General features: G+C 43.6%; 2 protein-coding genes across 2 annotated transcripts; one reads left to right on the top strand and one right to left on the bottom strand.

The window, feature by feature from the left end:
- Positions 1-6803: 6803 nt before the first annotated feature.
- Positions 6804-8418, bottom strand: LOC115203950 (complement C1q-like protein 2). The gene is made up of 4 exons (XM_029769054.1): positions 8017-8418; positions 7645-7689; positions 7401-7535; positions 6804-7245 (listed from the first exon to the last, which is right to left on the bottom strand). Exons 1-4 carry the CDS (start codon positions 8315-8317, stop codon positions 6956-6958), a joined length of 771 nt encoding a protein of 256 aa, XP_029624914.1. The 5' UTR covers positions 8318-8418; the 3' UTR covers positions 6804-6955.
- Positions 8419-13774: 5356 nt separating this feature from the next.
- On the top strand, positions 13775-17184 carry LOC115203949 (nuclear factor 7, ovary-like). Its single transcript, XM_029769053.1, has 2 exons — positions 13775-13954; positions 14251-17184. Exon 2 carries the CDS (start codon positions 14253-14255, stop codon positions 15888-15890), a length of 1638 nt encoding a protein of 545 aa, XP_029624913.1. The 5' UTR covers positions 13775-13954; positions 14251-14252; the 3' UTR covers positions 15891-17184.
- The last annotated feature ends 6031 nt before the right edge of the window (positions 17185-23215 follow it).

Below are 23215 nucleotides of genomic sequence, written 5' to 3'. Positions count from 1 at the left end.
TGTTGTAGGGAGGTCATACAGGCACGTGGAGGCCACACACACTACTGAGCCTCATTTTGGCTTGTTTTAAGGACATTACATCAAAGTTGGATCAGCCTGTAGTGTGGTTTTCCACTTTAATTTTGAGTGTGACTCCAAATCCAGACCTCCATGGGTTGATAAATTGGATTTCCATTGATTATTTTTGTGTGATTTTGTTGTCAGCACATTCAACCATGTAAAGAAAAAACTATTCAATAAGATTATTTCATTCATTCAGATCTAGGATGTGTTATTTTAGTGTTCCCTTAATTTTTTTCAGCAGTGTACATTTTTCTTTTAAATTTCATTGTCGGTTAGAGGCTTGTAAGTAAGCATTTCACTGTAAGTTATACACCGGTTGTATACATTCCGGTTCTGAACACATTCCGAATGCACTGCATACATCAATGAATTGGCGAGGACACTATAACAGTCTGCAGCACCCGGCTTCACCCTACTAGAATCTGAAGTCAAATGTCTACTGTTTTCTGATGATCTGGTGCTTATGTCCCCAACCAAGGAGGGCCTACAGCAGCACCGAGGTCTTCTGCACAGATTCTGTCAGACCTGGGCCCTGACATTAAATCTCAGTAAGACAAAGCTAATGCTGTTCCAAAAAAGGTCCAGTTGCCAGGACAACAAATACAAATTCCATCTAGACACTGTTGCCCTAGAGCATACATACTGTACATCGGCCTAAACATCAGCGCCACAGATAACTTCCACAAAGCTGTGAACGATCAGAGAGACAAGGCAAGAAGGGCCTTCTACGCCATCAAAAGGAACATAAAATTCAACCTGCCAATTAGGATCTGGCTATAAATGCTTGAATTAATGCATGCAGAGCAGAATTAGGACGATACCTGCTAATTATCAAAATCCAGAAAAGAGAAGTTAAATTCTACAACCACCTAAAAGGAAGTGATCCCCAAACCTTCCATAACAAAGCCATCACCTACAGAGAGATGAACCTGGAGAAGAGTCCCCAAAACAAGATGGTGCTGGGGCTCTGTTCACAAACACAAAATGATCCCACAAAGCCCCAGGACAGCAACACAATTAGACCCAACCAAATAATGAGAAAACTACAATATAATATTTGACACATTGGAAAGAATGAACAAAAACTAGAATGCTATTTGGCCTAAACAGAGAGTACACAGTGGCAGAATACCTGACCACTGTGAGTGACCCAAAATTAAGGAAAGCTTTGACTATATACAGACTCAGTGAGCATAGCCTTGCTATTGAGAGAGACCGCCGTAGGCAGACTTGGCTCTCAAGAGAAGACAGGCTATGTGTACAGTGCCTACAAAATGAGGTGAAAACTGAGCTGCACTTCCTAACCTCTTGCCAAATGTATAATCATATTAGAGACACATAATTCCCTCAGATTACACAGACCCAAAAATCTTTTGAAAACAAATCAAATGTTGGAAAACTCATATCTACTGGGTGAAATACCAGTGTGACATCACAGCAGCAAGATTTGTGACCCGTAGCCACAAGAAAAGAGCAGCCAGTGAAGAACAAACACCATTGTAAATACATCCCATATTTATGCTTATTTATTTTACCTTTTGTACTTCAAATCAAATTTAAATCAAAACTATTGGCACATCATTATAACACTGTATATAGCCATAATATGACATTTGAAATGTCTCTATTCCTTTGGAACTTTTGTGAGTATAATGTTTACTGTGCATTTTTTTATTGTTTATTTCACTTTTGTTTATCTATTTCACTTGCTTCGGCAATGTAAACATAATGTATGTTTCCCATGCCAATAAAGCCCTTTGAATTGAATTGAGAGGGGGGAAGACAGAGCGAGAGCGAGAGCGAGAGAAAGAAAGGAGCAGCGCAAGCCAGGGTGAATGTTTGCAATCCAAAAACTATTTTCAGGCCAGAGTTCATGGTAGAAGAGCAAGACACACCACCTCTCCAAATTCTGAGGTCAGCTCTAGTTTTTGTGCCACTAAAAATCCTCCCAAAATCTAATAATACTGATAGTACTGATACTGATAGTATAGCCAACGGGAGCGCTCGTAAATGACCTGCTGTGTTGTAGTCGAGTGGATGAGAGTAAGAATCTGAATCAATCACCATGAGTTGCAAATCACCCTGGACTCCCTGGCATTGTTATTCAGTTATGGGCTGTGAGTCAAGAGCTGGGAGCCAAGAGGCAGCAGGCTGATTCAATCACACCCCCACTCTTATTGCATATTCCTCATTTCCTGGCTGTTGGGCCCAGTGTGTATGTGTGTGTTCACACACTCCTCCTGCTTAATGACTCACACCCAGCGGGTGTTTAGGGTTCTTTAACCCTCCCTAAACGATCACAGCATGGAGGAGAACCTCACACCAACCCTCCTCAGACACGTCTTATGCCCCTTACTCCTAAGAGATATTATTTAGTTCTCACACTGCTGGGATGGTGCTGTTTTGTTGTTGATGTAATCATTGATGGGGAGTGAGTCTACATCCTTGAGCAGGAACGTGAGCGTTACTGTCCATCTTCACTCTCCGTCGGTGTGAGATGTGCGCATTCGTTTATCAGCGCTTTGTTTTTACTGTAGCCTATGTCTAGTTGAAAGGGTGTGTGTTTGTTTGTGTGTGTATTTTTGGATCTCAGTAAGGTACAACAGCTGTGGCAGTAATCCTGCATAGGCACACTGACACGATGACATCACTGAGCTGATTGACTTGGCAAGACAGAGGGATGAAATAAAACCTTGTTGCGCTGTGTGTGTGTGTGTGTGTGTGTGTGTGTGTGTGTGTGTGTGTGTGTGTGTGTGTGTGTGTTGCGTGCATGTGGCCTCATTGCCCAATATGAAGACACCAGATGTTACCCAGTCAGAATCACAGGTAGTGAGAGGAAACAGTTGGGATAATCTATGTCTGCATAGCACACCACAAACTTTCTTCTCATTGTAATTTACAGCCAGCCATCCTCATCATTATGTGATAATGCAACTGGTTTACGTAATCCATTTGGGAGCAGCTGGGTTAGATTTCTATGGCCATAGCATCTGCCTAATTTCTAGAAAAATGTAGTGGAATCTCCCTTTCCGTTGTACCTCCTTGATGTATTATGTGTATTGTATACGACACAGCAGTAGATACAGGAAATACAGCCATCTATAATATCCTCATCTTCAGCAACACACCCCCTCCCTTCCCCCCCTTTTCTGTCTTGCTCCTGCACTTTTCAGCCCTGTGTTTATCACTCTCCCCCTCCCTCTCTCTCTCTCTGTTTACTGACGATGGCAAGGCTGTCTGTCGGACTCATTCATCCTCATCCCACATACACACACACTTTATTTATCCTCTGCTGCCGTTGGCAACGAGCAGGCCGTTGCTAGTGCGACCAGCCAAACGGAGCGGCCGGTCGTCAGACAGGGACAAGTATAGAATTTCCCTAGGGAGGGGGGTGAGCATGGAGGGACAGGTGTGGGTTTGTGTATGTCTGTGTGAGGAGAGGGGCAGAGGCTGGGGGTGGCTGCTATGGTGGCATGGGAAAGCCAGGCTGGAAATATTGCCCCCAATTCTGAACAAACCATAAATTGCCTTCTGTCCACTCAGACTAGCCAATCAGATCCATTTCTGTGGACTCATACGTTATGGATTCTTGATAGTAATTTCCACATCTCCATCATTGGTGAGGGGAATGTTTGGCCAATATTACCCCATTGTCTGACCAGGGCAAGTCTGGGCAGGGAACACAAAGGATCCCCCCCCTCCCCCCCGGATACACACACATACAGACAAATACAATTAACAATAACTGGTATAAGAACCAATATGTGAGTACAGCCGGCATAAAAAGGGAATGTTTTAAACTAGATAGAATAACAGGTTTGAAGATGTGGGAATAATGAGGTACGGCTGAAATGTAACGTGCAGATTATACTCTTTTCAGTATCTTTTAACCATGTCGCTGATCTGTATCAGTCTGGGCTACATCACTGCAGGAAGAGAGAGATGACACACCAGCACATCTACTATACCATCGTATGTGTGATCGCTCTACGGTCCCAGTCAGTGACTCTTTCCTCATCTCTCTTTCCATCCATTTTTCGCTTAATCTCTTTTGTTTTGTTTGGAGATGGCCTTAGATTGCTGCTCCATGGGGGCCAGAGAGAGAAAGAAAGAGATACATGGTTTTAATCTCCACTGGTGAAGGGCCTCTCTTCCTCAATACCCTGCTGACTGGTGGAATCAATCCCTTTTTTGTCCACCAGTCTTCCTTGAGTACTACAGGCCCAAACCTGTAGTTTTTCATTTTGGCCAAAAATGTAATTTCTTTGCTGTGTTGTCTTGCAATATTACTTAATGTCTTTGATGCAAACATAATTTATTATTTGGAATGGATTTTATTAACACAGGCCTCCTTTTTTTCACTTTGTCATACAGGCCAGTAGTGAGGAGTGAGTGCAATGTTGTTGATAGTCTGTATTTTCAAATATTGTTGTGGCAGCATCATTTTATGGGTATGCTTATCACCTGCAGACACTGGGGAGTTTGTCAGGATCAAAATAAATATGAGGAGCAAAGCCCAGATAAAAAGTTAGAGGAAAACCCGCCGTAGTCTTCTGAAAACCCTGGGATAGAATTACAATTTTCAGCAGGACAATTATGCAAATGTGAGTGCCAAAGACACACCAGAATGACTATCCAATTGTTGTTGAGTGTACCTGAATGTGCCTGTCACAGTCCTGACTTAAATCTGCTTGAAAAGCAGAGACAAGGTTTGAATATCGCTGTCCGTCAATGATTCCCAACCAAATTGACTAAACATGAGAAATTTTGACAAAAACAATGGATATAAACTCAGCAAAAAAAGAAACGGCCCTTTTTCAGGACCCTGTCTTTCAAAGATAATTCGTAAAAATCCAAATAACTTCACAGATCTTCATTGTAAAGGGTTTAAACACTGTTTTCCATGCTTGTTCAATGAACCAATTAATTAACATGCACCTATGGAACGGTCGTTAAGACACTAACAGCTTACAGACTGTAGGCAATTAAGGTCACAGTTATTAAAACTTAGGACACTAAAGAGGCCTTTCTACTGACTCTGAAAAACACCAAAGAAAGATGCCCAGGGTCCCTGCTCATCTGCGTGAACGTGCCTTAGGCATGCTACAAGGAGGCATGAGGACTGCAGATGTGGCCTGGGCAATAAATTGCAATGTCCGTACTGTGAGAAGCCTAAGACAGCGCTACAGGGAGACAGGACGGACAGCTGATCATCCTCGCAGTGGCAGACCACGTGTAACAACACCTGCACAGGATCAGTACATCCGAACATCACACCTACGGGACAGGTACAGGATGGCAACAACAACTGGCCGAGTTACTCCAGGAACGCACAATCCCTCCATCAGTGCTCAGACTGTCCACAATAGGCTGAGAGAGGCTGGACTGAGGGCTTGTAGGCCTGTTGTAAGGCAGGTCCTCACCAGACATCACCGGCAACAACGTCGCCTATGGGCACAAACCCACCGTCGCTGGAACAGACAGGACTGGCAAAAAGTGCTCTTCACTAACGAGTCACGGTTTTGTCTCAAAGCAGGGGTGGTGGTCGGATTTGACAATGCCACCAGCCATACTGCTCGTTCTGTGCGTGATTTCCTGCAAGATGCGTGATTTCCTGCAATGTCAGTGTTCTGCCATAGTCAGCGAAGAGCCCGGATCTCAATCCCATTGAGCAACGTCTGGGACCTGTTGGATCGGAGGGTGAGGGCTAGGGCCATTCCCCCCAGAAATGTCCGGGAACTTGCAGGTGGCTTGGTGGAAGAGTGGGGTAACATCTCACAGCAAGAACTGGCAAATCTGGTGCAGTCCATGAGGAGTAGATGCACTGCAGTACTTAATGCAGCTGGTGGCCACACAAGATACTGACTTACTTTTGATTTTGACCCCCCCTTTGTTCAGGGACACATTATTCCATTTATGTTAGCCACATGTCTGTGGAACTTGTTCAGTTTATGTCTCAGTTGTTGAATCTTGTTATGTTCATACAAATATTTACACATGTTAAGTTTGCTGAAAATAAACACAGTTGAGAGCGAGAGGACGTTTTTTTTTTGTTGCTGAGTTTATGTTGCTCTAAGAGTTGTGAAAAGTTGGCAGAATCGTATTCAAAATGATTCACAGCTGTAATGGCTGCCAAAGGTGCTTCCACCAAATATTAACTCAGGGGTGTGACGACATACGTAATATAGACATTATTGTTTTTTGGGGGGGGGGTGTTCTATAATTTCTCTTCCACTTTGATAATGTGGAGTAGGTTGTGTATATTGGTAGGATTTTTTTGTTGAATTGAATCCCTTTAAAGATTTATTTTGAAGGCAGCAAAATGTGAAGACTGTGCAAAAGGTGTGTAGACTTTCACCGGCGACTATATGCATTCAGTGTTCCTGCAGCTTGTCATTATGGCTCCTCTGTGGTGATATATGACGTGTGTACGCGCATCCACAGGATACACACACAACGTCAGTACAAAGGTAAGACAATGGCCTTGGCCGCAGCGGGCCTGTTGTTTAGACGTCGTGTCGTTGATTCAGCCTCTCTGGCAGCAGCAGCGAGCAGCTCAGCCCACAGGATTTCCATGGTGTCAACTGACTGTCACAGCACAGGGACCAGCAGCACACTAATACCCTCTCATAACATTACATTAGGTAATGCTCTAGCTAGTGGCCTCAGGAGAAATTTACAGATCCAAATAAATCTGCTTCAACACTTTAGTCAGGAAGGGGCCAGAAAACCACCAGATAAAATACAGTAAGCCAATTCACTTTTATTTTTTCGTTTCACTCTTATACAGTTATGATGTATTTGTTTTGAAAACCTATACCGTGTGGCCAAATGAATATCTTGTCAATCAAGTCTAATCTTTACAAAACCTCAGTTAAATCAACTGGTCTTGTTACACGGTGAACAGTAGGAACCCAGTAAAGGTGTTATAGTTATTAATGTCATCGTAGACGACCCTGTTAGCCCAGAGCTGGATGTAAACACTGTCTCCCACCTCCAATTGCACTACCGCTGCGTTGCTAGCGCTTTCGTGGACATTCATACTGTCATCAGTGTTCCATGTAGTAACCAGCTTCTCACTGTTCTTCATCAGAGACACGACAGAGTTGGGACGGCCGGAGTTGTTGCTGTACATGGAGTAGCGGAAGCAGTACATCCCTCTGACCATGGCTGTGAAGATGCCTATGAAGGAAGATAAATAACACTACCTGATTGACAACGCGCACACACACACACACACACACACACACACACACACACACACACACACACACACACACACACACACACACACACACACACACACACACACACACACACACACACGCACACAGTACCTGTAGCAGGATTGTAGCTACTGCCGGTGTTGGAGAAGACTCTTTTGTACTGTAAAGGGGTATTGGTGGTAAAGGGTCCAATATTCCCACTGCCAGAGTCTCTGAGAGCAACAGAGAAGGCCACTTTTGGCTGGGCTGGGGAACGAATGAAGGAATGAATTAATGAACGAACAATCAAGTAGATATCAAGAAGGACATCGATAGATAGATGCCACTTTGAGGAAGAGTGGAACCTTGCTCTTACCAGGTGATAAGCTCTTCTTCAAGGCTTTCAGTTCTTCCTCTTGAGCTGTTATAACAGAAAGGATTTCGTAATAAAACCTCAACATTACAGTGTAGTAAAGGCTCCACAAATTTGTATTATTATTATCATTTAAAAAAAAAAATGAACCTTTATTTAACTATGCAAGTCAAATAAGGACAAATTATTATTTATAATGACAGCCTACACCGGACAAACCCGGACAACGCTGGGCCAATTGTGCACCGCCCTATGGGAATCGTTTTCAAAATAGTAATCAATAAGACAAAGTTAAAATCAATGAAATAAGAATAAGTGTATGAAGCTGTATAACACTTCACAGAATGCTTTGCTTGTTAAATCTCTGTTACTTACCTGTATTCACTTTCTTCAGCTCCTCCACCTGACTCTCACTGCCCTGTAGCTTGGTCTCCACAGCTCCCAGTTTCTGTCCCATGGCCCCAAAACTTTCCTTCAGGGCAGCCTGCGTCTGGTCCATGGTTCCTAATCTCTCTTTCATGGCTGCAAGTTCCCTGAACAGGGCACAGGTGTCGGGCAGACAGACAGCTAGACTAGCCCCAGTCCCCTGGTACCCCTCACTGTCCCGATTATCACCCAGTCCCCTGGACAGGCAGCAGCACAGAGACAGCAGTAGCAAGGCTAAAACTTCCTTCATTCTTATTACATATTCTGCAAAAGACTCGAATGTTCTGCGTAGTCTTAAAGAACTGACTGTTCTGCGTAGCTCGAGTGCTCCTCTTTATGCTGTCCCACACCCAGGGTTATAAAGGGGGCTGGCGACAGAGAGGACTACGTCACTCAAAGTTATGTTGATAACTCTGCTGATAACATTGTATGTGTGTGCAGGGTTGAGAAACTCTCGTCTACTTTAATGTAATTAAGTGTAATTCCTGAACATATGAGGCAGGAACAAAAACTCCCCATTTCCAAGCACACTTCTTGTGTTTATATATTGCCAACCTGTCAAGTTTGTGTCTGTGGAGGGTTGTGAAATTCCGGAAACTTTAAAACCCTTTTCATGGAATATTTTCACATTTATTGTAGAACATTAGAAATATATGTTTTAGATTGTTTATATGTGCGATCATGGTATCCACAAGATACTAGTAATGTTATTGGACCAAATTATTCCGGCACACAACATTTAAGCTGTGCATGCTTCATTTGTCTGGAAAAAGGTATACTCATCTGAAATGTCAACAAACAAGTGTTATAGCTGTAGTTTGGTTTGTGTGTGCGATGTGCGAGGTGCAGAGTGTACATAACTTGTGTATACCTCTGTACACACGTTATGTGCATGTGCTGTGTGTGTGTGTTTACTTCACTACTTTGATGGTGGGTATTTGTGCGTCCTGTTGGTGCTGGAAGGGCTCTGAATTGGCTGTGCTGATTAGCCAAACCTACCCACCACCACTTGACTGACAGCCAGCTGATTCAGAGAGAGCAAAGTCAATTCACAGATACACTCCAGTGTATGCGTTCCTCATTTGCTGTCTGCAAGTAATGTAACACTACAGCCAAAACATACAATACGTTATGATACAGTAATGTAAGACTTGTCATGAGCACATATGACCTCCTTATGTCATAGTATGATTTCATAGTAGTCCTAAATAATCATCAGCTATTTTAAACTGCACCATATGGGGACTAACAGGGTGTCATGTAAATTGTGAGGCAGCCAGTGGCCGTGTCCGAATACCGTACGCTGCTTGAGTTCTTAATGGAAGGCTTTTTGTGTGTACGAAAATAGAACGTTTTATAATAGGCTATGTGAAATTTCGAAAATGGATTATTCTTCAAATGCCAGGATGTCATTCCGGCTTTTCATCAGGTAGAATTCGCTGCACTTCTTCGAGGAAGAGAATCGTCTTTTCACACTCACGTGTTTGACAACAATAAACACATTGCGGGGAACAAGCAGGATGGTGCATTAGATGACGCCTTCTCAGTATGAATGAGAAGTATGTTGATATTTGTTACTTAATGCATACGTTTTTACTAAACAGTACGTTCTAAATAGTATGTAGTACTATTAGTACACGGTATGTTATTTTAGTAAGTAGTGGCAAGACAGATTTCGGACACAGCCACTGACTCTTACCTGTCTGACAGTGGATGTGGTGCCACCTAGTGGGAGAGAGCCGGTAAAGCCAGTGTGTGAGGAGAAGATCTGTGTGCCAGTAGTTGCACACTTGCTGGAAGTGCCTTCCTCTCCTCCTCTCCCTTTCATTCTCCCCCGCCTCAGAGGCGGTGGACATCACTATATGAGAGATGCAGGGCAGAAAGCAAAGAATTAACAGTGATTAATAACATACCAATAATCACAGCCAATGATATGTTTTCTAGGTTGTAGCAAAAAGTCAGTTTTGTCCTCACAGTCTGACGACAGAGTGGGCACATCGGGGTGCATCTCCCACCCTAACTCTCCTCTTCATCCCACGTCTTTAGTACGTTTCTAGCCAGGTTCTCTCTCGAAAAATACTTTTCAACCTAAAGAGATTCTTGTGGTTTAAACAAAGGTGAAATCTGTAGAATAATCAGTAGAGGGCTGCAATCACTGGTGTCTGTGGTGAGTGTCTGTGCTGAGTGTCTGTGCTGAGTGTCTGTGCTGAGTGTCTGTGCTGAGTGTCTGTGGTGGGTGTCTGTGGTGAGTGTCTGTGGTGGGTGTCTGTGGTGAGTGTCTGTGCTGAGTGTCTGTGCTGAGTGTCTGTGGTGAGTGTCTGTGGTGGGTGTCTGTGGTGAGTGTCTGTGCTGGGTGTCTGTGGTGGGTGTCTGTGGTGAGTGTCTGTGGTGAGTGTCTGTGGTGAGTGTCTGTGGTGGGTGTCTGTGGTGGGTGTCTGTGGTGGGTGTCTGTGGTGAGTGTCTGTGGTGGGTGTCTGTGGTGAGTGTCTGTGTGTGACAGAGGAGTCAGAGGAGAGCGTAAGGTTGAGCTCAGAGAAGGAGGCCACAGATATCCTTTTAATGGACAACGTTAAAAAAAAGAACCAAAAAAAAGGAAAATCAAAACGTAGTCTGCAATGATAGTGATAGTGCTGAGTGGATGATTAATGAGGAGTTAATTAGAAGTAACGAGGAGCTGTCCAGCTAGATGAACCACAACCACACTGACTGTCCCCTCACGCTGCAGGGCTCCGCTGTCTGGGAGAAGAGTGTGTGTGTGTGTGTGTGTGTGTGTGTGTGTGAGAGAGAAAGAATATTAGTGTGAGAGAATCTGTGTGTGTGACAATGTGAGTGTGTATGCGTGTGGGTATGTGTATGACAGCGCAAGTCTGTGTGGGTGAGTATGAGTGGGTGAGAGAGTAACGGAGTGTGTGTGTGTGTGTCTCCATTCTGTTCAGGCACAGCGGAGTGTAAGGTCAGTGAGTGGGTGTTGGTGTGGACTACAGAGGGTTTGTCACTGACAGGGAGCACTGTGACCTTTCCCAACCAGGCCCAGCCCACTCAGCACTTTGCCTCTCCCACTGAATTACACTCCTCACCCGCATGAGTCAGAACAGGTCCCCTAACACACACACACACACACACACACCACTTAACCAGACCGCCTGTCTACATGGAAGCACACAAACCAATCACCCAGAGAGAGAGGGGGCCAATATGGTTTCACGTCCAACCATGAAGGAGAGTTGCCTAGCGACCATCAGAACAGTGGACGGTGGAATGGAGCATAATGACTAAAAGATAAGAGCTTGTGTTGTGCGCAACGAATGGCTACTTCCTACTTTTCTCAAAGAACCCTAACTCTTAACTAATCTGTATGTCATTGGATAAGTGAAGCCATGTCTCCACTGTATTATACACTACATGACTTTCAACGTGGCACCATCATAGGATACATTTACATTACATTTTTACATTTTAGTCATTTAGCAGACGCTCTTATGCAGAGCGACTTACAGTAGTGAATGCATACATTTCATACAATTTCATAAAAAAAATTTTTTTTCCTGTGCTGGCCCCCCGTGGGAATCGAACCCACAACCCTGGCGTTGCAAACACCATGCTCTACCAACTGAGCTACAGGGAAGGCTGCGAGCCAAGTCAGTTCGTCAAATTTCTGCCCTGGTCAAATGTAAGCGCTGTTATTGTGAAGTGGAAACGTCTAGGAGCAACAACGGCTCAGCCGAGAAGTGGTAGGCCACACAAGCTCACAGAACGGGACCGCCGAGTTCTAAACTGCCTCTGGGAGCAACATCAGCACAATAACTGTTCGTTGGGAGCTTCATGAAATGGGTTTCCATGGCCGAGCAGCCGCACACAAGCCTAAGATCACCATGCACAACGTCAAGCGTCGGCTGGAGTGGTGTAAAGCTCGACGCCATTGGACTCTGCCATCTGGCAGTCCGACGGACGAATCTGGGTTTTGCAGATGCCAGGAGAACGTTTTCTCCCAGAACTCGTAGTGCCAACTATAAAGTTTGGTGGAGGAATAATGGTCTGGGGCTGTTTTTCATGGTTCAGGCTAAGCCCCTTAGTTCCAGTGAAGAGAAATCTTAACACTTGTCACGTATACCCCCTCTCCGGCCTCTAGGTCATCAGGCTACTGATTATCCCGCACACCTGTCACCATCGTCTTGCGCACCTGCGCCTCATGACATTCACCTGGACTCCATCAGCTCCTTGATTATGTTCCCTATCTCTGTCACTCCCCTTGGTTCTTTCCTCAGGTGTTATTGACTCTGTTTCATGTCGGTACGTTGTTGGTGGTTTGTGTTTATTGTTTTGTTTATTTATTAAAAAACTCACTCCCTGTACTTGCTTCCCGACTCTCAGCGCACTCGTTACAACACTACAGCATACAATGACATTCTAGACGATTCTGTGCTTCAATCTTTGTGGCAACAGTTTGAGGAAGGCCCTTTGCGGTTTCAGCATGATAATGCCGCCGTGCACAAAGCGAGGTCCATACAGAAATGGTTTGTTGAGATCGGTGTGAAAGAACTTGCCTGCACAGAGCCCTGGGATGTCCCTCCTACCATTTCATTCGCTCTTCCGACTGTCCAACTCCTGGCTGAACCCTACATCGCAGCCACTGACAAAGCACACGCCTGCAATCGTTACATCGTAGCTTAGCAGGGGAGAGTGGTTTCATCACAGTCGGACATTCAGAGATCGATTTATAGCCATTCACATTAAATCATTTATAGATATTAAACAAAAAACACTTTGTTTGTCATAAACAGACAAGATTAATATGAGATGAAAGGCGAGTTCCTAACGAGTTCAGGAAGCCAAGCAGGAGCTCTGTCAGACGTTCACAGCGATGGGGGCAGATGTTTTGATCAAGAGGGACCTTTAGAAAATATGCAAACATACAAATAATATGTATTTTACAGTTATAAGGAAGGTGAAATATTATAGTTAGTAGTTTTATAATTTGATTACACTATATTTATAAAGCACATAAGTCATGTCAAGCCTTATTCATACATTCTTTTTATTTACATTTTTTAGGGTGTTTTGTTGAATAGGAAATACATCATACAAAACATTTCATATTTTCACCATATTTGTACTGTGTACTTGAGCTTGTGTCCTCAAAGGTGACTACGCCACAGCAATTTATAACTATTTACACTGGAAACCTGAGATTTTAACCTTTCTTTGAGTGTGCAGCATTACTAGGTCATGTTTATGGTCCTCTCATGCACTAGCGGTTCTGGGGGGGGGGGGGGGGGGGGGCAGTGCCCCTGTGACAATTTTGGACCCCCTTGTGGCCCCCCTAAATGTGGAGTATGAAATAATTTTTACATAACAAATTTTTGCTATCGTTCTTTTTTTACATCCGTTATTAGACAGTGGCAACGATGATGATTATGAACATGGTCTTTTGCCTGCTAATGCCTGCAATGCAGTGAAGAAAACAATATGACAACAATAATGTCTAATGTAACTGGCCCCAGCTTGTCCCCCTCCCCCAGTTGAAATGGTCTAGAACCGCCACTGCTCTCATGATGAATAATTACTTTTGGGGATGACTTAGATTACATTTGATGACATTTAGTTACATTTAACTGGTTAAACTAGCTTGTCAAAGAGAGTCTAAACATGTAAAGGGTTAAGTCTACCAGGAAGTGCAGAAAAACTGCTTGACAGTATCAGTTGGGGAGGAGCATGTTAGTTTCACTATGCTGAAGTGAAATTTAAGAGACGGAGTGTATATTGTACACGTAAGCACAGTCTTGCGTTCTCTTCACAAATCTTTTTGGGAATAACTGCATACAATCTCCAGGCCTTGTTTGATACTACAAACAGAAAGAGCTGAGAAAGCAGCTCCAGTTAAAGAAAGGTAAGTATTACATGGACAGATGAAGAACTGATTAACTAGTGTTTGTGTCTTCACCTGTTTTCTTTGAGATTATTTCAGGATTATTCCTTGTGCAACATGGTAAAAAATCTATTAGAATTGGGAAGTTAGTGTATCATAATGCCACCTTGACGACTATAGAGTTGAAGCTACATTGTATTTGTATGTGCCTTTCAAAGACACTTTACATCAGCTTATGCACTATGACCAACGTAATGTCTTGTGAGTGGACTCATTCTATTAAATGTCTCATGATTTCTCATTTGGTCTCTGTCTAGATATGGCATCCTCCAGCAGTCTCCTGTCTGAAAAGCAGTTCCTGTGCTCTGTCTGTCTGGATGTGTTCACTGATCCTGTAGCCATTCCATGTGGACACAACTTCTGCAAGGCCTGTATCAGAAAGTACTGGGATAGCACTGACCTGTGCCTGTGTCCAATGTGTAAAAAATCATTTGATAGGAGACCAGATCTCTTTGTCAATACTTTCATTTCTGAGATGGCTGCTCAGTTCAGGAAGTCAGTTCAAGTGAAAGCTACCAGCAGCCCAGAGCATTGCCCTTCTGAGCTTATAGGAGTGGCCTGTGATGTCTGCACTGGGACGAAGCACAAGGCCCTGAAGTCTTGCCTGGTGTGTCTGGCCTCTTACTGTGAGACTCACCTGGAGGCTCATCAGATAGCCCCAGCCCTGAAGAAACACAAGCTGATCGACCCTGTGGAGAACCTGGAAGACAGGGTGTGTAAGGAGCATGAAAAGCTCCTGGAGATGTTCTGTAGGACTGACCAGACGTGTGTTTGTGTCTTGTGCATAAAAACAGACCACAAGACTCACTACACCGTCCCTCTAGAGGAAGAGTACGGAAAGAAAAAAGCCCGGCTGGGGAAGACGGAGGTAGAAGTGCAGCAGATGATCCAGAAGCAACTGCAGAAGGTTAAGGACATCAAATACTCAATAGCGCTCTGCAAGAGAGACGCAGAGAGAGAGATAGCAGGCGGCGTGCAGGTCTTCACTGCTCTGGTGCACTCCATTGAGAGAAGCCAGGCTGATTTCATTGAGGTGGTCGAGGAGAAGCAGAAAGCAGCGGAGAGGCGGGCCGAAGGCCTCATTAAAGAGCTGGAGCAGGAAATCACTGAGCTACAGAGGAGACGCACTGAGCTAGAGCAGCTGACACACACTGAGGACCACCTCCGCCTCCTCCAGAGCTCCACATCCCTTTGCAGCCTTCCCCCCACCAAGGACAGGTCTAAGATAAGTGTTCACAGTGGTCAGGGCGTGGGCACTCTGAGGAGAGCAGTGTCTCAGCTGGAGGAGACATTCATTAGTGAAGTGAAGAAGTTGTGTGATGCTGAGCTGAAAATGATTCAGCAGTATGCATTGGATGTGACTCTGGATCCTGATACAGCAAACAGGTGTCTCATCCTGTCTAAGGACAGGAAACAAGTGAGACAGTCAAACACACCAAACAATCACCGTGACAACCCAAATAGGTTTTCCAAGTGTTCCAGTGTGCTGGGAAAGGAGGGCTTCTCCTCAGGGAGATTTTACTATGAGGTACAAGTGAAAGGGGATAGCTGGGATTTAGGAGTGGCCGGAGAGTCCAGCAACAGGAAGGGAGACGTTTGTCTGAGCCCTCTTGATTTATACTGGGCTGTTGTGCTGAGGAATGGGAACGAGTATAATGCTAATGAGGACTCTGTTGTCCCCCTCTTCCTGAGAGAGAAGCCCCAGAAGGTGGGGGTGTTTGTGGATTATGAGGAGGGTCAGGTCTCTTTTTATGATGTGGAGGCCAGGTCTCATATCTACTCTTTCACTGGCTGCACCTTCACTGAGAAACTCTATCCATACTTCAGTCCTTATTTTTCCAATCGTGGTAAAAACTCTATCCCTCTGATCATATGTCCTGTCGAATACACAGACTGAGTTGCAACCTCCAAATCTAACTTGGGAAATCATATCGGCTGTCACAAAGGACAGCCAATATATTTACCAATACTGTTGCTGTGATATTTTATTTGTTTCCAACTTATTGTGCAAACAATGGCCTTATACGTACATGACGTATGATAGACATTTTAAAACATGCTGGAGCAGCTCTCACGTACCGAGGTTCCCATCCACCTCCTCCAGAGCTCCCCATCCCTCTGCAGTCTTTCTCCCATCAAGGACTGGTCTGAGATCAGGGTTCACAGCAGTCTGGGTGTGGGGAACCTGCAGAGAGCAGTGTCTCAGCTGGAGGAGACACTGTGGAGTGAAGTGAAGGAGTTGTGTGATGCTGAGCAGAAGAGGATTCAGCAGTATGCGGTGGATGTGACTCTGGACGCTGATACTGCTCACTTCTGTATCACACTGTCTAAGAACAGGAAACAAGAGAGACCGGGAAACCCGCGTTATAGTCTCCCTGACAAAGAGGTTGGACCCAGCTGCCTGTGTCCTGGGAAATAAGGGCTTCTCCTCTGGGAGATTCTACTATGAGGTGCAGGTGAAGGGGCTTAACTGGGATTTAGGAGTGGTCAGAGAGTCCACAAACAGGAAGGGATACCTAACAATGAGTCCTAAGGATGGATATTGGACCATGTGGCGGAAGCCTGGAAATACGCATCAAGCTAATTATGACTCTGTTGTCCTCCTCCGCCTGAGAAGCCCCAGAAGCCCCAGGGGGTGTTTGTGGATTATGAGGAGGGTCGGGTCTCTTTGTATGATGTGGATGCCAGGTCTCATATCTACTCTTTCACCGGCTGCGCCTTCACTGAGAAACTCTATCCATTATTTAGCCCTGGCATTACTAGTCGTGGTAAAAAACTGTGTCCCTCTGATCATCTCTCCTGTCAATCACACAGACTTAGTTTCAACCTTAAATTCTAACTCGCGAAATAAGCCAATCCTATCTGTTGTCGCAAGGAAAACCAATATGTTTACCAATACTGTCGCTGTGACAATTATTTGTTTTTCCACCTGGTGCAAACAGTGGCCTTATACAATATGAAACATTAGATAGACATTTTCAAACATGACATGTTCACATAACAGGTAGAATATATCCTATGTCTAGGCAGGCTGTGTATTGTGACCTCCTGTGAAGAATACTACATATGTGTTTAAATCATCTAAAAAGTGATCATCTATCGGTCTATGTGCTTACTGAAGTGTATACAGTATACTATGTTCATGCAGCCACCCACTACGAGTGTTGGATATTAAAGTCAATTGTCGTCCCTAGAATGTGTTTCTCTGTCAGTGACAGCATCACAGTAAGACTAGTATCTATCTCTACACCATACGGCAATGCAAGGACAGAGGTGAGAATACAAGCATCAATTTTTTTAATTGTATATACCCTGCAGTATATCGGTGACAGTGACAGATATTCCTAGTAACGAACAGTAGAGGTGCAAATGAATGAACAACCAGTCGGCTACAATGCTGCACTGTCATCTCTCTCTTTCTTATTTTTCTATTCCCTCTCTTGCTTACTCATTTTCTCCCTCTCTCGCTCTGTGTTAATACTCTGCAGGTATTTCCATGTTTTCTTCTAGTTTTTAACCTCTGACTGACAAAAGAAAAACAGTTCAGCCATGTAAAGAGTTAAGTCTTACTGCAAGTGTAGAACATTGCATGACAGTATTAGATGAGGAGTTTCGCTTTGTTGATGTGAAACTTAAGTCGAGAGACTTTATGCGTATTGTACACAGAAAGAAAACATATATGTTTTTGAACAACTACACAGTAAGGGGCCAGAAAGCCAACAGATAAAATACAGTAAGCCAATTAACTGTTATTTCGTTTCACTCTTATACAGTTATGATTTATTTACAGTATGGCCAAAATAATGTCTGGTAAATAAATTCTAATCTTTACAAAATCTCAGTTAAATGAACTGGCCTTGTTACACGGTGAACAGTAGAAACCCAGTTAGTGTTATAGTTATTACCGTCATCGTAGACGACCCTGTTAGCCCAGAACTGGATGGCGACTTCTAGGGCCGTAGGTAGCTTTAGCTAAGTTGTAGAAATTGTGCATGTCGTTTTTGTCTGCATAAATTTGGATTTCCTGTGCCTTATTTGTCCACAATTCGTTCTGTTAGATTACTTGTTAGATATTACTGCATGGTCGGAACTAGAGGGCACAAGCATTTCACTGCACTCGCATTAACATCTGCTAACCATGTGTATGTGACAAATAAAATTTGATTCGATTTGATTTGCAGAGCACGCAAGGTTGTTTGCACTTCCTTGCGTGATGCACACCACTGCTGGCGGAGGGTAGCAGATGTGGGGCTGTTGAGAGTAGCCCTATGCGCTTTGTGCATATTGTCCAGTAAGATTGTGATGGTGTCCGCGTTCTCATCGAACCAGTCCGGATGTTTCCTGTCTCTCTGGGCAATGGAGTAGCCAATGGAGTAGCCAATGGAGTAGCCAATGGAGTAGCCAATGGAGTAGCCAATGGAGTATACAAGAGCATATACACACACACACACTACCTGTAGCAGAATTGTAGCTGCTGCTCTCCAGCAAAATATATTTGACATAAACCCCCCTGAACACTTGAAAAAAACATGTGACCCTCCCCTATACCCAGAATAATAATTAAAACAAAGTGGATAGCTAACATGTCTACCGTTTACCCCAGCCTGGTCTCAGGCTCAACGCAACAGGACACACAAATTTGTTTGATATGTTATGTTTGGTATGGTTACATAAGACAGATGGGTATAAAAAAAAGTTCATGGTATCCAATTGGTTGTAGTTACAGTCTTGTCTCATCACTGCAACTCCCGTACGGACTCGGGAGAGGTGAAGGTCGAGAGCCATGCATCCTCCGAAACACAACCCAACCAAACCGCACTGCTTCTTGACACAATACACATCCAACCCGGAAGCCAGCCGCACCAATGTGTCAGAGGAAACACCGTACACCTGGCGACCTGGTCAGTGTGCACTGCGCCCAGCCAGCCACATCGCGCTAGCGCGCGATGAGACAAGGATATCCCTGCCGGATAACGCTGGGCCAATTGTGCACCGCCCCATGGGCCTCCCGGTCGCGGCCGGCTGCGACAGAGCCTGGGCTCGAACCCAGAATCTCTGGTGGCACAGTTAGGACTGAGATGCAGTGCCTTAGACCACTGCGCCACCCGGGAGGCCGACAGATGGTTACATCTAGATGTTCCACTAGCGGAACGCCTCGCCAATATCCAATGATAGGGCGTGGCGCGAATTACAAACTCCTCAAAAATCCCAAAACTTCAATTTTTCAAACATATGACTATTTTACACCATTTTAAAGACAAGACTCTCCTTTATCTAACCACATTGTCCGATTTCAAAAAGGCTTTACAACGAAAGCAAAACATTAGATTATGTCAGGAGAGTACCCAGCCAGAAATAATCAGACACCCATTTTTCAAGCAAGCATATATGTCACAAAAACCAAAACCACAGCTAAATGCAGCACTAACCTTTGATGATCTTCATCAGATGACACTCCTAGGACATTATGTTATACAATACATGCATGTTTTATTCAATCAAGTTCATATTTATATCAAAAACCAGCTTTTGACATTAGCATGTGACGTTCAGAACTATCATACCCACTGAAAACTTCCGGTGAATTTACTAAATTACTCACGATAAACGTTCACAAAAACCATAACAATTATTTTAAGAATTATAGATACAGAACTCCTTTATGCAATCGCGGTGTCCGATTTTAAAATAGCTTTTCGGTGAAAGCACATTTTGCAATATTCTGAGTAGATAGCCCGGCCATCACAGGCTAGCTATTTTGACACCCACCAAGTTTGGCACTCACCAAACTCAGATTTACTATAAGAAAAATTGGATTACCTTTGCTGTTCTTCATCAGAATGCACTCCCAGGACTTCTACTTCAACAACAAATGTTGTTTTGGTTCGAAATAATCCATAGTTATATCCAAATAGCTCCGTTCTGTTTGTGCGTTCAAGTCACTATCCGAAGGGTGACATGCGAGCGCATTTCGTGACCAAAAATTTCTAAATATTCCATTACCGTACTTCGAAGCATGTCAAACGCTGTTTAAAATCAATTTTTATGTGATTTTTCTTGTGAAATAGCGATAATATTCAGACCGGGAGACCTTGTTTTCGTTCAAACACTGAAAATGTAAAATGGGCTCTTCACATGAACGCACACACCCGTGTCATTGTTCTCAGATCGACCACTTTCCAAAAGCCCTACTGTTTTTCGCCCAGGGACTGCAGAGTCATCATTCCCCGTTCTGGCGCCTTCTGAGAGCCTATGAGAGCCTTAGAAAATGTCACGTTACAGCAGAGATCCTCTGTTTTCGATAAAGAGGCTATAGAAGGCCAAGAAATGGTCAGAGAGGGCACTTCCTGTATAGAATCTTCTCAGGTTTGGCCTGCCATATGAGTTCTGTTATACTCACAGACACCATTCAAACAGTTTTAGATACTTTAGGGTGTTTTCTATCCAAATCAAACAATTATATGCATATTCTAGTTTCTGGGCAGGAGTAATAACCAGATTAAATCGGGTACGTTTTTTATCCGGCCGTGAAAATACTGCCCCCTATCCTAAACAGGTTAAGGCAAAAAATAAAATAGGGTGTTGGTCAGGGTGGATTGATGGATGTATAACACGAGGTTGTGAGTTCTAATCTCATCTCAGACAACTATGGCATTTTAGCAACTTTTCAACTACTTACTACTTTTTAGCTACTTTGCAACTCCTTAGGATGTTAGCTAACCCTTCCCCTAGTCCTAACCCTTTAACCTAACTTCTAAACTTTACCCTAACCCCACCTTAGCTAACGTTAGCCACCTAACCAGAATTCGTAACATATCACCCAGATTGTAATTCATAACTTATCATACTAAATGGGTGATGGACATCCGCAAATGAATACATAACATACAAAATGTGAGATATCATACTAAATGAAGTGTCTCGTATTTCTGTACAGAATATTATCAAATGCTCTGAGACCAGGTTGTTACCCTCACTTCTTGGACAGACCAGAGCCTTAGATATGCCGTTTTAAAATGCGTTATTCGTCCTATATGCATTACATGGCAACACAGGAGTTTTGATAGCGCACAGGGCTGCAGGCCAGAAGGTTGTGGGTTTGCAGACCACCGTGGACGAGAATAGGGGTGGAAAGATCACCTTCGTAGTAAAGGCATTGCAGGAATCTATCATCTTATTTGTAGGTCTGAGTAAAAATAGCCTTCTATAAAAATCGAATACAATTTTACGTCATTATACATATTAGCAGAATCTTTTTTAATACCACACAAATTACCAAAATGACAGGCTAAGAATGGACAAAGAGATATGTCTGTGTTAATCTTATTACATTTCCCCAATGACAAATCAGTGTGTCTTGTTTGCAATGAAACTGTCCCCGTTTGCAAACAATTACATCTGAGACATTAGGAATCTGAGCATGGTACTTTCAAAAGTTAGGCATAACTTCCCACCCCAGACAGGTCTACCGACACAGAAAAATGTCAGCTTTAACTGCTGGCTACTCTATTTCCATGGCTTAACCCAACGAGAAAGTGTTTCCTTAAAAGCTGTCTGGGTTTTAACATCTATTGTACAGAAGGTGAATAGCTTAAATCAACTGATAGTGACAGAATTACATTGCTTCCCAAGCAAAGTCTATTTTTTGTCTCCTCGGCTATAGGTTGTAGCTCAGCCTCAATGTCAAAGAATCGAAACAATGATAACCCCATGTGCGTCGGAGTCACGTCTTTCTCAGGTATTTTACAGATTGCAAGAAACACAAAGCACCGCGGACCTGAGTGCTGGTCCATTTTATTTTCTTCAAAATCTTTAAAGGGGTAGGTCTGTGCTTTTTGCCATTTTCTTTCATTAAAAGGTAGGCCTATAGCATACCCTCTCAATTCAAGTCTTGGTTTTAACTTAACAGCCCTTCACTGACATGGAGGTAGGCTATTTAAAAAGAGTGCATGGTGGGTGGAGAAATTGACCGACAAATCTATGGATGTAGCAGCCTAATTGTCTGTCAAACAGGTAGGTCCTTAAATGGGCTCCAACACAAAGCCCTCGTTGTTATTAAAGTCTAATTAAAATGAAGGCAGTTTAAATGAATTATGCCTACTCGAATTTGCCTACTTCCAGCACCATGAGCTGTCCATTTCCCAGTGATTGTGCCGAGGCTACTGCTTCAAGTTTCAGCACCTCAATGTAAGTTACTTGAATCTAGTTTAGGTCAATAACTGATAAATATATCATGGGCAATTAGCATCCATTTTTAAAATAAAATACTGTAGCAGGCTCAAGGGTGTGGGGTTCCACGTCATCAAGTTCAATAAAAAATTGAATGCAAATGAGAAGTTTATTAGGGGTTTTGGTACACTGGGGAAGAAGGGGAAACTCATCAATCACCTCACAGTCCACAAGCCGTTCTCGTTGGCCGTTCCATTTTCCAGGGGTAATCCTCACACTCGGGTCCTCAGCCAACCCTGTACACAAGGCGGGTAGTCTGACAGTCCAGGTCACAACAGGTAATCTCACAGATGGTCTTCTCTCTTCTCCCACTCTTCATAACACTTTTGGTTCTCTCCTACTCTGCCCCTGTATGGCGGCTGCTTCTTCCTTTATCCCCAAGCACTCCATGGCTTAACAAGCGACAGCCTTGCCTCGTTGGGACAGGACGTCCATATAAGGCCCGGGGGTGGATCCAACGGGCTGCCAGATATCTTCCCTCAATAACCACTCCCCTCACCTTCCCCTGCCGTCTGCCACAATATATTTTAGTTGTAGCAAGCTACCAAAGTAAACCTTCGGTCCTGATCTGCCTACTTTTCTCTTTGAAAATGAATTATATGAGGCTGCGTATTTTTGCAGTCATTCATGAATGAGTCATGCAAATAAGCATTGGATATTAAATGCTCCAGGAATCTATTTATTTTTTACATTTTTCTTTTTACATTTTAGTATTGTGCACATGCTAGGCAGAGATGGTAGGGGGACTCACAACTCATAAACGCATCATATTCTGTCTATGTAGAGTCAGATGATTGCAAGGGTCTTCAACTAGTAGGCATAAACCACCTGAATATTGAGATATCCATTAGATTTTTCTTGAAGGTTGGGTGCTTTTGAGAAATTAATTGTTACAACAAGAACATTTTCAAACAGCCAGCACTTCTTTCTTTTCTTCCATCCCCATTTTAAAGAGATAGGTCACCCAAATTACAAAATGTTTGTGTCCTTAAC

Source organism: Salmo trutta, chromosome 12, assembly GCF_901001165.1.
Source record: "Salmo trutta chromosome 12, fSalTru1.1, whole genome shotgun sequence".
Classification (NCBI taxonomy): domain Eukaryota; kingdom Metazoa; phylum Chordata; class Actinopteri; order Salmoniformes; family Salmonidae; genus Salmo; species Salmo trutta.
Note: the sequence above shows the minus strand (reverse complement) of the source record. Positions and strands in the feature narration are given on the sequence as shown.